Source organism: Heterostelium album (genome assembly GCF_000004825.1).
Source record: "Heterostelium album PN500 unplaced genomic scaffold PPL_scaffold4, whole genome shotgun sequence".
NCBI classification, from domain to species: domain Eukaryota; phylum Evosea; class Eumycetozoa; order Acytosteliales; family Acytosteliaceae; genus Heterostelium; species Heterostelium album.
Window position 1 is genome coordinate 964,662 of NW_008805066.1, and position 12,538 is coordinate 977,199.

The 12,538-nt window shown below is 30.3% G+C and overlaps 6 protein-coding genes across 6 annotated transcripts; 5 read left to right on the top strand and 1 right to left on the bottom strand.

Annotated features, from left to right (window-relative positions):
- Positions 1 to 232: 232 nt before the first annotated feature.
- PPL_04939 (uncharacterized protein) lies at positions 233 to 1,975 on the top strand (the record flags this gene model as incomplete). Its single annotated transcript, XM_020575835.1, has 1 exon — positions 233 to 1,975. One exon carries the CDS (start codon positions 233 to 235, stop codon positions 1,973 to 1,975), a length of 1,743 nt encoding a protein of 580 aa, XP_020434151.1.
- Positions 1,976 to 2,715: 740 nt separating this feature from the next.
- On the top strand, positions 2,716 to 3,966 carry PPL_04940 (uncharacterized protein; the record flags this gene model as incomplete). Its single annotated transcript, XM_020575836.1, has 1 exon — positions 2,716 to 3,966. The coding sequence occupies one exon, from the start codon at positions 2,716 to 2,718 to the stop codon at positions 3,964 to 3,966; it is 1,251 nt and encodes a 416-aa protein (XP_020434152.1).
- Positions 3,967 to 4,640: 674 nt separating this feature from the next.
- PPL_04941 (uncharacterized protein) lies at positions 4,641 to 6,455 on the top strand (the record flags this gene model as incomplete). The annotated part of the gene is made up of 1 exon (XM_020575837.1): positions 4,641 to 6,455. One exon carries the CDS (start codon positions 4,641 to 4,643, stop codon positions 6,453 to 6,455), a length of 1,815 nt encoding a protein of 604 aa, XP_020434153.1.
- A 955-nt stretch (positions 6,456 to 7,410) lies between these two features.
- PPL_04942 (uncharacterized protein) lies at positions 7,411 to 8,074 on the bottom strand (the record flags this gene model as incomplete). The annotated part of the gene is made up of 2 exons (XM_020575838.1): positions 7,411 to 7,480; positions 7,767 to 8,074. The coding sequence occupies 2 exons, from the start codon at positions 8,072 to 8,074 to the stop codon at positions 7,411 to 7,413; spliced, it is 378 nt and encodes a 125-aa protein (XP_020434154.1).
- A 325-nt stretch (positions 8,075 to 8,399) lies between these two features.
- On the top strand, positions 8,400 to 10,493 carry PPL_04943 (uncharacterized protein; the record flags this gene model as incomplete). Its single annotated transcript, XM_020575839.1, has 8 exons — positions 8,400 to 8,415; positions 8,850 to 8,947; positions 9,062 to 9,261; positions 9,293 to 9,353; positions 9,385 to 9,421; positions 9,502 to 9,692; positions 10,297 to 10,323; positions 10,473 to 10,493. The coding sequence occupies 8 exons, from the start codon at positions 8,400 to 8,402 to the stop codon at positions 10,491 to 10,493; spliced, it is 651 nt and encodes a 216-aa protein (XP_020434155.1).
- Positions 10,494 to 10,646: 153 nt separating this feature from the next.
- PPL_04944 (uncharacterized protein) lies at positions 10,647 to 12,057 on the top strand (the record flags this gene model as incomplete). Its single annotated transcript, XM_020575840.1, has 3 exons — positions 10,647 to 10,679; positions 10,781 to 10,840; positions 10,951 to 12,057. The coding sequence occupies 3 exons, from the start codon at positions 10,647 to 10,649 to the stop codon at positions 12,055 to 12,057; spliced, it is 1,200 nt and encodes a 399-aa protein (XP_020434156.1).
- Between the last annotated feature and the right edge of the window lie 481 nt (positions 12,058 to 12,538).

Sequence of the window (12,538 nt, forward strand, 5' to 3'; positions counted from 1 at the left end):
AAGGTTTTTACATGTAAACTAAAGATTTTTCAGTGATATCAAAATCTTCCAAAATTGTGTTTTCACTGTCCCTTCCCTTTTTCTTGATCTTTTAAAAAGAAAGTTCTTTGATTGATTTTGCAAAATTTTATTTATTTTTTTTTGTTTTTTTTTTTTTTTTGAATATTTTTTGATTTTTTTGATTGTACATCATACAATCAAGATATATAATATATTAAATATAACAATAATAATGACAATTAAATGTTTAAATCATCAAAAATCACACAAATTCATTTGTCATCAATGTAATAGTTTGATGTGTTCGAAATGTATCATCGGTCATATCAGAGATCATCCTGATCATTTTCATCAGTTTGAACATATTGATGACATCAAACATTCATTGAGTACTTTAAAATTAGATGATATTATTGACACCACAACAACAACCAATAATGATTTTACTCATAATAATATTAAAAGTAATCACATTTCACAAATCAACAATAAACTTAAATCTCTTTGGGAATCATTAAGATCATCGACATCCAGATATCAAGCATTATCAACAACAGAGAATGATATCAAACAACACTTTGAACAATTACATCAATATCTAATCATTGAAGAACATAAACTACAAAGAGATATTATCAATGATAAACAAACAATCACAAATCAAATCGATAATAATATCATGAATTTGAAATATTTATTAAATATAATAATGTTATTTAATAAATTAAATAATAAAGATATTAATAATAATAATGAGGATACGTCAATTATACCAGATACAACAACATTATATTCAACAACAACAATAATGGAATCAATAACAACAAGTTCATCATTACAATCATTCATCAATCATAATAATCAAACATTATTCAATGAACATAATAATAATTTCAATATTGATGAACTTCTCAAACAACATTCCTCAGATTCATCATCAATATTATTAGATATCATTCATAAATACAACAATGAATTCAATGAATCAACAACAAACACAGACAATAATAACTTAAGATTATCATCATATAAATTATCAATCAAACAACCTGATTTTAATCAATTGAATTCAATCATTGAACAATCAATCAAACTTGATAACATTGAATCAACTGAATCAATAAATACAACAACAACAACAACAACAAACAACAATGATAATAAACAATCTTATATTTTCATAACACATCAATCAAAAGGAGCAACACTGATCAACACATCAAACAACAATTCAATTGAAGAATTACAGTTTGATTATGAATTTAATTGTACATACTCCTCGATTGTTTCAATTGGTGAATATATCTATATATTCGGTGGATATACCAATGAAAACAAATGGATTAAAATATCAATGAAATCGAAATCAATTGAACATATTGGTGATATCGAAGGAATCAAAGGTGATCTTGATATATCAGTTTGTTATGATGGTCAAGATCATATCTATTTAGTGAATGGTTGGAGAATAAAGAATAGAATTGATCGATTCAACATCAAAACAATGAAATTTGAATCATATCATCAATTACCTGTTGGATATGATCGACAAATAACATCAATGATCTTCAAAGGTTCATTATATTCAATATCGTTCGATCAAAATTTGATGTTTCAATTCGATTTAACAAATAGAACGATAACAGATCATCAAATTGACATTATACCATACTCAGGATGTCATGATAACAATGGAAATTTCTTCATATTAGATAGAAAAAACAAACGATTCATCAAATACAATGTTGAAACCAAACAATCAAACAATCTCAATGCTGTTCCTCTCACAAATGCACAGTATCCATGGGTGATGTATCATCGAGAATCACCAACATCAAGTTATATCTATTCATTTGGTAAATCTAATGATCGTAATTTCAAATATTCAATTGAATCCAATCAATGTGAACCGTTCTTAAGAGATATTAAAAATATAAATAGATTACGGTGTGCATCTACATCAATTCAATTATAAATTTGTTTTCTTTGTTCTTTATTTATATTAATAAATAATAAATATTATTTTTCTTTTAAAAAAAAAAAACTTCTACTTTAAACAGTTTATTCCAATGTATATCCAGACTTTAATATGTGTTGTAGAAGAATCTTTAGATCATTTTTATAGATCTTCGAACAAACACTGCTATTGATTAATCTAAATCACCACTACTTAATTAAAATATTTATTATTTATTAAGGAAACTGAAAAATAGGTATTTGTAATAAAATAAAAACCTTTTCTAACGTAAAATAATATGACTTTAAAAATTTTTTCTTGTTATTTTTCAATTTTTTTTTAAAAAACATCAAAAAATAAACAATCTTAATTAATTTCATACCACACTAAAAAAGGAGTAACACTGATCAACACATCAAACAACATCCATTTCCAAGAAGATTGAATGAACCACACCCAATAAATCATCTGTACTATTAAACGATCATCTACGGATGACATACAAATTGATGTCAATGATATTACGCCAAATTAAAAAAAAAACTTAAGTTTATGACAAACAACAACAAATGGATAGTGGAATTAATTAATGATAGTGGATGTTATAAGTCAGAAATAATTAATTAATTAATTCTTTTTTTTTTTTTAATGAAGATCATAATCGATTTCTTGGAAATGGTTGTTGTTTTTGCCAACAATAGATGATAAATTTTATTTTTTTGTAAAAGTTTTTGTTTTTGCTAAACTTGAACAATATTATGAAAGATATATTTAAAGATTGTGTTATTAGTTGTTGTGGTACATTCAGTGTACCTCAATCAGAGATATACAAGTTGATCAGTGCAAATGGTGGAAAGACAGAGAAGAGTTTCTCGAGTAGATGCACTCATTTGATCACAACAACAACCAACTACAATAAGAAAACGAATAATGTAAAGAAAGCATTGGCAACAATCGATTCTTCACATTTGGTCTCTGAAGATTTCATACATAAATCTATTGAACTTGGAAAGAGAGTCAAAGAAAGTTTGTACACTATCAATATTAAAGTAAATGATAGAGATACTAAAGAAGAGGAAGAAGAGGAAGAAGTAAAAGATGAAGAAAAAGTAAAGAAATCAAATAAATTATCATCATCATCAAAGAAAGCAGAATCTAATAAAGTAAAAAAAGAAAAGAAAGATGAAGAGGAAGAAGAGAAAGAAGAAGTAGAAGGTAAGGGTAAGAGTTCAAAGAGAAAGAGAGAGGTAGAAGTCGAAGAAAAGAATGTAAAGGAAGAAGTAGATGATAAAGATGAAGAAGTACAAGAAGAAGATGATAAACCAAAGAAACAAGAGAAAAAGAAATCAAAGACAAAGGAGATAGTTAGATTTCAACCGGTTGACGATAGTGAGAGTTTATTGAAGATGACAGATATCGTTGCAATGTACAAAGCACAAAAGATGATCTTTTACAACTGTGCTCAACAGCAGTTGAATACACAATTCAACTCACTCTTTGAATTGCTCAAGAAATCGTTGGTAGGCAGTGTCGGTGGCCTTGCCAAAGATGAATTGTTCCAACATTCTCTGGATGAAGTATTCCACCCTGTCCTCCTAAGAACACTTACAGCCAAGCTAAACGTCTACGAATCAGAGCAGAAGAAGCAAAAGAAAGATGATAGTAGTAATACTGTTCAACCATTCCAATACTTGAACCAAGAGAGAATCGAATCTATTCTCGGTGAACTTCTCACAAAGCAAAAGGTTAAGAGCACTCCAAAAGAAATGAATCGATTGATTGGTGTAACTGGTTTGTTTATCAACGATATGTTGGAGCGAGTAACAGAACATCGTGCCAGACACAAACAGAAATGGACATCACACACTAACATTCGTCATATCATCAGTGAAAGTGTTACGCTGTCATTGATGTTCCCAGAGCTCGATACCTATTGCAAACCAACTGGACCACGTGCCAAAGGTAGACCAAAGAAAGTTTATTTCGGTGATGAAAATAATCATATTTAAATTAAACATAAATAAACACATTTAATAATGAAATATTAAATACAAAATTCAGGTTTATTATCATTATTATTATTATCCTGATATTAAACTATCTATTGTTTCTTATGATAGATTCTGTTGACTGTTCAATTGGTGTTGATTGGTGTTCACTGTTTTTGTTGTAGATGGATTGAAATCGACTAGTTCATCTCTGAATAGATGTCTTCTATTTCCTAGTCATTCCTGATTCTCCAGCATGGTTACTTGTAGCACTCTCTCTTAGATTAGATTCTATGTGTTATAAGTACGATGTAGACAACCTGTTTGTTCATTAATATCTAAATCTCGGTATTCATCATTGCAGATATGGTAAATGTAAATATCCAAACATTCCAAATTGCTTTCTTAATAGAATTCCTGATTAATGAAACACTCGACTCTAACACTCTTCAACTGTGTGTATTGGTTCTGTTTTGCTGTCTAGCCCTTATTTGTAAATAGGGTTAAACATGTTTGGCGCGCATTTATTTTAAATTTGTGGTGCAACTTCTATATGAATAAATAACGAACAAAAATAATTTTCTATTTTTTTTTCTTTTATTTTTTAAACATTATAAATATTTTAAAACAAAACTAGTTGTCGCTCATTTGTTTATATAATATCAACACTGATAATAAATAATTTAAAGTTAATAATGATAAATAAAAGTTTAGATAAACATAAAACATACGATTTCGTTTGTTATAAATGTTTTAGTTTTGCTTGTTCAAAATGTATGCTCGATCATATCAAAGAGAATCCTGATCATTCAAAGGAGTGTAAACATTTAGATGAAATCGAACATTCATTGAACAATATGAATTTAGATGATTTTATTGACACCATCCCCACAACAACGATAACAACAACAACGACAACAACAACGAACAATAATTATAAAATTAATGAAAGTACCGGTACTAATAGTAGTAATGATAATAATAGCAGTAATAATAAAATTTCACAAATCAATAATGAAATTCAAATGATATGGGAATCATTAAGATCATCGTCTTCACTCTACCAAAGATTATCAACAACAGAGAATGATATCAAACAACACTTTGAACAATTACATCAATATCTGATCATTGAAGAACATAGACTACAAAGAGATATTATCAATGATAAACATACAATCGAAAACCATATCAATTTTTATATGGATAGAATGAAAACTTTAATACTTGTTATAAATATATATAATAAAGTAAATAGTAATAATGACAACCATGACGATGATAGTGATAATAGTAGTGATGATCAATCAATAATTGAAGACACAGCATCATTATATTCAACAACAACAATAATGGAATCAATTCGATCATGTTCATCATTACATTCATTCATCAATGATAGTAAAAGTACATTATTAAATGAATTTTCTTTTTTCAATACTGATATCGATGAACTTCTCAAACAACCCTCCGATGATGTTGATGCAAGATCAGTATTGTTAGATTCCATTTATCTTTTCAACAATGAACTTAAATCAACAAAAAACATAGACAATGACTTATCTTTATTATCATCATATAAATTATCAATCAAACAACCTGATTTCAATCAATTGAATTCAATCATTAAACAATCAATCAAACTTGATAAGATTGGATCAAATGAATCAATAAATACAACAACAACAACAAACAACAATGATAATAAACAATCTTATATTTTTATAACACACAAACCAAATGGAGCAACACTGATCAACACATCAAACAACTATTCGGTTGAAGAATTAAAGTTTGATTATCAATTTACTCAAACATACAACTCGATTGTTTCAATTGGTGAATATATCTATATATTCGGTGGATATGGTAATATAAACAAATGGATGAAAATATCAATGAAATCGAAATCAGCTGAACATATTGGTGATTTTGAAGGTGATTCTAATATATCAGTTTGTTATGATGGTCAAGATCATATCTATTTGGTGAATGGTTATCATAAAAAGAACAATATTGATCGATTCAATATCAAAACTCTGACATTTGAAAGATTATATCAATTACCTCAAGGCTATGGTACACAGGGATCATCCATGATCTTCAAAGGTTCATTATATTCAATATCACAAAATCAAAACAGGTTATTTGAATTCGATTTGACAAATAGAACGATAGAAAACCATAACATTCACTTTATACCATTATCAGCATGTCATGATAACAATGGAAATTTCTACATATTGGATCGAATAAACAAACGATTCATCAAATACAATGTTGAAACCAAGCAAATCAGCAAACTCAATGCTACTTCTCTTACAAATGGACAGCAATCATTTGTAATGTATCATCGAGAATCACCAACATCAAGTTATATCTTTTCATTTGGTCCATCTCTTGATTGTAATTTCAAATATTCAATCGAATCCAATCGATGTCAACCATTCTTTAGAAATATTAAAAATCACAATAGAGCGTGGTGTGCATCTACTTCAATTACATTATAATAAATATGATAATGCTCAAGAATTTAAACACAATAAATATTGCATTTAAATCTAAAGAGTATAAAATTACAAAATACCATATGGTTTATTATTTGTTATAGTAATAATTTAAAATTTATATTTCCATCAAACAATGTCATTAAAGTATTAATCTTTGTGTCGATATCTTTGTTTTTGGTGATTCCACCAAATAGTTTTTCAGACAAGATGAGACAGTGTGTCGATGATATTCTTCTTATTTCGATTAGCATTGATTTAGCGTATTGGGCATAGGCGTATCGGAGTGACTGTATTGATTTCGGAAGCTTAGACATTAGCGCTTTGTTTTCTGTGAAAAAGGTGGAGTAAACTGACAGTCGTTGTACACTATCCGGTATCTTTGAGAGATCTACTTTTTTAAAGTCATCGAAATGCAGTTCCTCTATGAATTTCGGTATGTATCGCACTATGTCTTTGGCATGATCGATGATAGCGAGCGAACGAACAGTTGACGGTAGTTTCGATAGGTTTTTATACATCTCATTGGACAGCGCCAAATGAGTGATACCAGGATGTATGGAATTAGCATCCAACTGTTGAGAAAACCATTTACCCAATACCAAATACTTTAGATATCTTGGTAATACTGTGTGGTGCGTCTCTATATTATTGTTACTATCTTTATCTTTTTTCTGTGTGGAAGTGGTAGTAGTACTACTATCACCAATGGAGATGTTTGTAATGAAAAGTGGATGATTATAAGAAGTTCCCAAATCAAGTGCAATCAGTGATTGCGGTAGTATGTCGACTGAGGTGATAGGTTGATTGAAATTACCACCGAATATCAAGTACATCAGTGAATTCGGTAGTGACCCGACTTGTAGGGGATGATCAAAGTACGATACCTTTAGGAACTTGAGTGTTTTCAAACGCGATGGTAACACGCCTGGCTCCAGAGGATGATTATAACTGGTCCCTATGATAAGTCGCTCCAAAGTCTCTGGGAACAGCCCGAATTGGAATGGGTGCGAGTAAGAAATTCCGAGCTGAAGATAGAGTAGACGCGGAGGTAGTTGTCCAGGCCGTATCTTCTCGTTGTACGCGTTTGGCAACGTGAGAAACTGTATCGATTGAACCTGTTGGATTCGCTCGAAATCCACCAACCAGTGACTGAAGTAGCAGTACTCGAGATCGGTCACCTCGTCGCCGATCTGATTCGCCAGTGATTGTCGTTCGGTTTGGCTGGGCGGGTTCGACGATTGCAAGTAAGAGATACGCTGTTTCACCGATGTCGCTCGTGGCCGCTCAATGTAGTGATCCAGCTGGAATAACTTAAAGTCCGGTTGGTAGTAGCGGATTGGACCGGTGTACCGACCAGAGACATTAGGTACATCGACATCGACACTCGATATCTTTGATAACGCCTTCACCTGTTCATAAGTCTTCTTTAGAAAACTCTTCATCTTGAACTCCATGAAGTAGTGCTGCATATCATGATCTAAAACCTCTGGTTTAATAGTGAGAATCTTGTTTCTCTTATCAAACAGATCCTTACATGTCAAAACGAAACAAATCCTATCTAAATTGCTATCTATATACTCAACAATCAACTTTAACACTGGTATTTGTGTGATAATCATTATAGTTATTCAATAGTGTACCTATGCTTTATCTATTTATATTTAAATCAAATAAAATAAAAAAAACACTCTTAATTAAAAAAAAAAAATTCAAAAAAAAAAAAAAAAAAAAAAAGATTTTTTTGGTTGTTCAAAAATAAGTAAAATAAAATGTAAATAAAATTTATTTATAGATTGTAATATAAAAAGATATTATTATTTGCAAATATTGAATTGTCATTTTTTCCTTTTTTTGTATTTTCTAATTAATTTATCATTTTTAAATTAATTTTTTTTGGTTTGAGTCAACACACATTTTTTTTTTTATGTGGGGCTAAGCTTAAAAATGAGAATCAAAGTGAGTGTGTGTTTGTTTTTTTAATGTTCATTGGTGAGTTTTTTGGGGTATTATTACATTTATTGTTATTGAAGATTAAAAGTGTGTTTTAAAACTTAATAAAGTGTTAAAGATTTTTTTTTTTTTACTTATTTTACTTACTATTATTTGTATTTGTTTTTTATTACTTATGAAAATTTCATTCTTTTTTTATATATAAAATCACTCTCTCTTTAGCCATTCATAAACTTTTAAATAAATTGTATTGTGTTAAAAAAAATAGTTTGTTTTTTTTTTGATTATTTATATTATTAATAAATATTTTTAAATGAAATTAGTTGTGAACATTTATTTACATGTAAAAATAGATAGATAAATAGAATAAATAGAAAAAATTAAAAAAAAAAAAAAAAAGAGATAATAATAAATAATTTAAAAGTTTATTTTTTTAATTAAAAGTAAACTATTCTCTCCAAAAAGACATGTCTTTTGGAAAAGCATTACAGTCAGTGACAGTATTCATTGTCATTCCTTTGATGCTTGCTGTTCATTCCAATGTAAGTAAAGAAAGTTTAAAATATTAAAAAAAAAAAAACAAAAAAAAAAAAAATTGATTGAAAGTGAATTTCGAATTTAACAAAAATGATTGGTTCATTTCCCACTATTATTAGAAAATAACATTACAAGCAGCATTGGATTTAATAGTTTGGTATATAGCAGTAGCGTTCTTTATTTATATTTTTAAAACACCGTTAAAATTATATTTCATAGTCAAAGAGAAATCATTGCATCTCAAAGATCTACAACAAATCAATCCCGATAGCGAAGTCGTAAAGAATCATCTACAAGAATTATTTACAATAGAATGGAAGTAAGTAGTGTTTAGTTTATTATATATATAGTATATTTAATAAAGAATTACAATATCTATTCATTAGATTACTTACTATTTCTTCTCTATCTGTATCTATCTATCTTTTTAGATTATTAATAGTTTCAATATTATGTCCGTTTGTTGCATTGTTTAGTTGGTATTCATTAGAGATTTTCTGTGTGAGATACTCGTTATCCACTCTGAGTCAACTGTTGCATCCCTACTTCATTATTATAGCGTCGTTTGTCACTACCTATCAACCTATATTCTATGTAATCGATCACTTTAAGAAGCGAATGGATGAGTTGTATTCCGGTGTGGAAACAATCGATTTTACACTTGGTGGAATTGGCGGTGGTGGTGGTGGAAGTGGAGTAGGTGTCTCCACAGAGTCGGGTGGATCTTCTTCACCCAACAGAGTCAGCGGTGTTGGTAATCATGGAGCAACCTATCTGACACGCGACCGCTCCGATTCGGCGATAGAGTTTGAAATGCTAAAGAAATACGTTGAGCAACAGCTGAAGCAGCAGGACGAACGCAATCGACAGGAGCTGAAGAAGCAAGAGCGCGAGGTGCACGCCGTCGTCATACAGCTGCAGAACGAACTCACCATTTTGAAGCGTGACATACGCGAGTGGTCAAACAAGAAGTCGGCACATCTCCAAACGATCGAATCTCGAGTGCTGGCAGTGGAGAACCAATTCGAAATCTACCAACTGATCACCGAGAAACAAAAATCCGATGCAGCAGAACTACAACAACAACAGCAACACAGTCACAGCTCAATGACAAACCTATTTAAATTCGTACCAACACCTATTTCTGCATTTAAACTACTTTCATCAAGATGATAAATGATCGATCATAAGCAAATCAAATCATCTTTAAAAAAAAAAAAAAAAAAAAAAAGAAAATATACATTTGTTTTTTTTTTAATTTATCTATAAATAATAATAATTAAAAAAAAACAAAAATAAATAAAATTGTAAATAAAATAAAATCATATGAAAGCAGTTATTTTAATTTTTATAGACTGATAGATATATAATTATCTATCTTGTAAAATCACTCTCTGTGAATTACCACACCCATCTTGTTGAAGTCAACACCCACCACAAAGTGTGAATTATAGTAATTCACATAAAATTTTAGATTTTAATTTTTTTTAATTTTTTTTTTAATTTTAAAAATCATTCAAATAAAAATAGTCAGAATTAATTGCACATTGATTATTATTGTATTTTATCAAATATATATTTAAAATTAAAAAAAAAGATATATTTAAATATTTGTAAATTAATTATTTATTTATTATAAAGAAAAAATAAAATAAAACAAAAAGTTTTAGAAATATATAGAAAGAGTAAAGAAGTTATAGTAAAATGACAAATAAAATAACTGGTAACTCTGTTGATGTATGATTGCTTCAAATACCTAATCAAAATCGAATAAGAATGATCATTAGTTTTTAAACATTTACTAACAACATTCAAACACACACACTCTATTTTTATAGATAAAGAAACTAACTCTTAATGATGACGATGATGGATGGGATACTGATCCAGATTTTGTTGTAAGTATCTATTTGAACAACATACTACTACTTCTTTACTCTTCTTCTTCTTTAATTCATTCATTCATTCAATTAACATATGATATTACTTTTGAATACAACACATTTAGAATCAAAACAATATCGATAATTCGAAATCAACACAAAAACAAGTAGGATCATCAGCGTTGGAAGCAGGTAAAGATTTGGTTCAGAAATCAGCACCAGTCGATAAAGTACCAACTACAGCGTCAAAGGTGGTGAGTGAACCTATACGTAAGAATCCTGCGATCTTTAGTGGTGGTGGTATCGCAACAACACCATCACCAAAACCAGTTGCTAAACCAGCGTCAAAGCCATTCGGCGGCGCCGCCTACAAGAAGCCAGCTGCCACTGCCTTCAAGCCGTCGTCCGAACCAGAACCAGCTGCAGCTGCACCTGTAACAAGAGTAGTACCAACTCCAAAGGGTGCACCAGTAAAATTCCCATCGACTTCAGCATCGTCTGCACCGGCACCAGTCAAATTCACACCGGAACCAGTCGCCGTCTCCAAGCCACCAGTTGCCACCAAGCCAGCTCCACCAGCACCAATCAAATTCACTCCGGAACCAGCAGCTCCAGCACCAGTTCCAATCAAATCGAAACCAGCTCCACCACCTCCAGTAAAATTCACTCCAGCTGCGCCAGAGCCAGTTGTTGCCGCGCCAGTCAAGAAGCCACCTCCACCTCCAAAGCGTGTTGTCGTTCCAGAACCAGAACCAGAGCCAGTCTACGAAGAACAACAATACGATCAACAGCAATACGATCAATCTGGATATGATCAATCTGGATACGATCAATCGGGATACGATCAATCGGGATACGATCAGAATCAACACTACGACGACCAAAACCAATATTACGACGACCAATCTGGATACGATCAAAATCAACACTACGACGATCAATCGGGATACGACCAATCGGGATACGATCAGAACCAACACTACGATCAATCGGGATACGATCAAAATCAACACTACGACGATCAATCGGGATACGATCATCAACAGGCAGCAGGTACTGGACAACAAGCAAAAGCATTATACGACTATGAAGCAGCAGCAGAAGGTGATCTATCTTTCTATGCTGGTGATATTATTAATATTCACGACACCTCTGACGAATCAGGTTGGTGGATCGGTGAGTGTCAAGGATTCACTGGTACTTTCCCTGCCAATTTCGTACAATTACTTTAAAATAAAATAATACTATTAATAATAATAAAAAAAACATGAAAAAAAAATTCAAAGTCAGTTTCTTTTGTTGTAATTTTGTGAGTATGAGTTTATCTTGGAATATTCTTAAATGAATGATCACTATTATTAAATTTAAAATATACTTACAATGAGTTTGATTGAAAGCAATGAAATACTGAATATCTGATCCATAGAGAGCTACAGTTTATGGATTCAAAATTGATTGTTTTGTTGCAACTAAGAGCGGTTTAAAAAAAAAAATCTCAATTTTGTTAAAAAATGATAAAAATTAGCCGATTGCAAAGTTTTTCTGCATGTTCAATACACTTTTGTAAAATGAGCCATCCGATAATTTTTTTAAAAAACCTGAATATCAAGTGTTAGTTGCAACTAAGTTAAACCGCTCTAAAAACAATTAGAATTTTTTTGTGAAACTTCAAAAATAAGTTTATAAAAATTTTAAAAACAAAAATCAATTTTA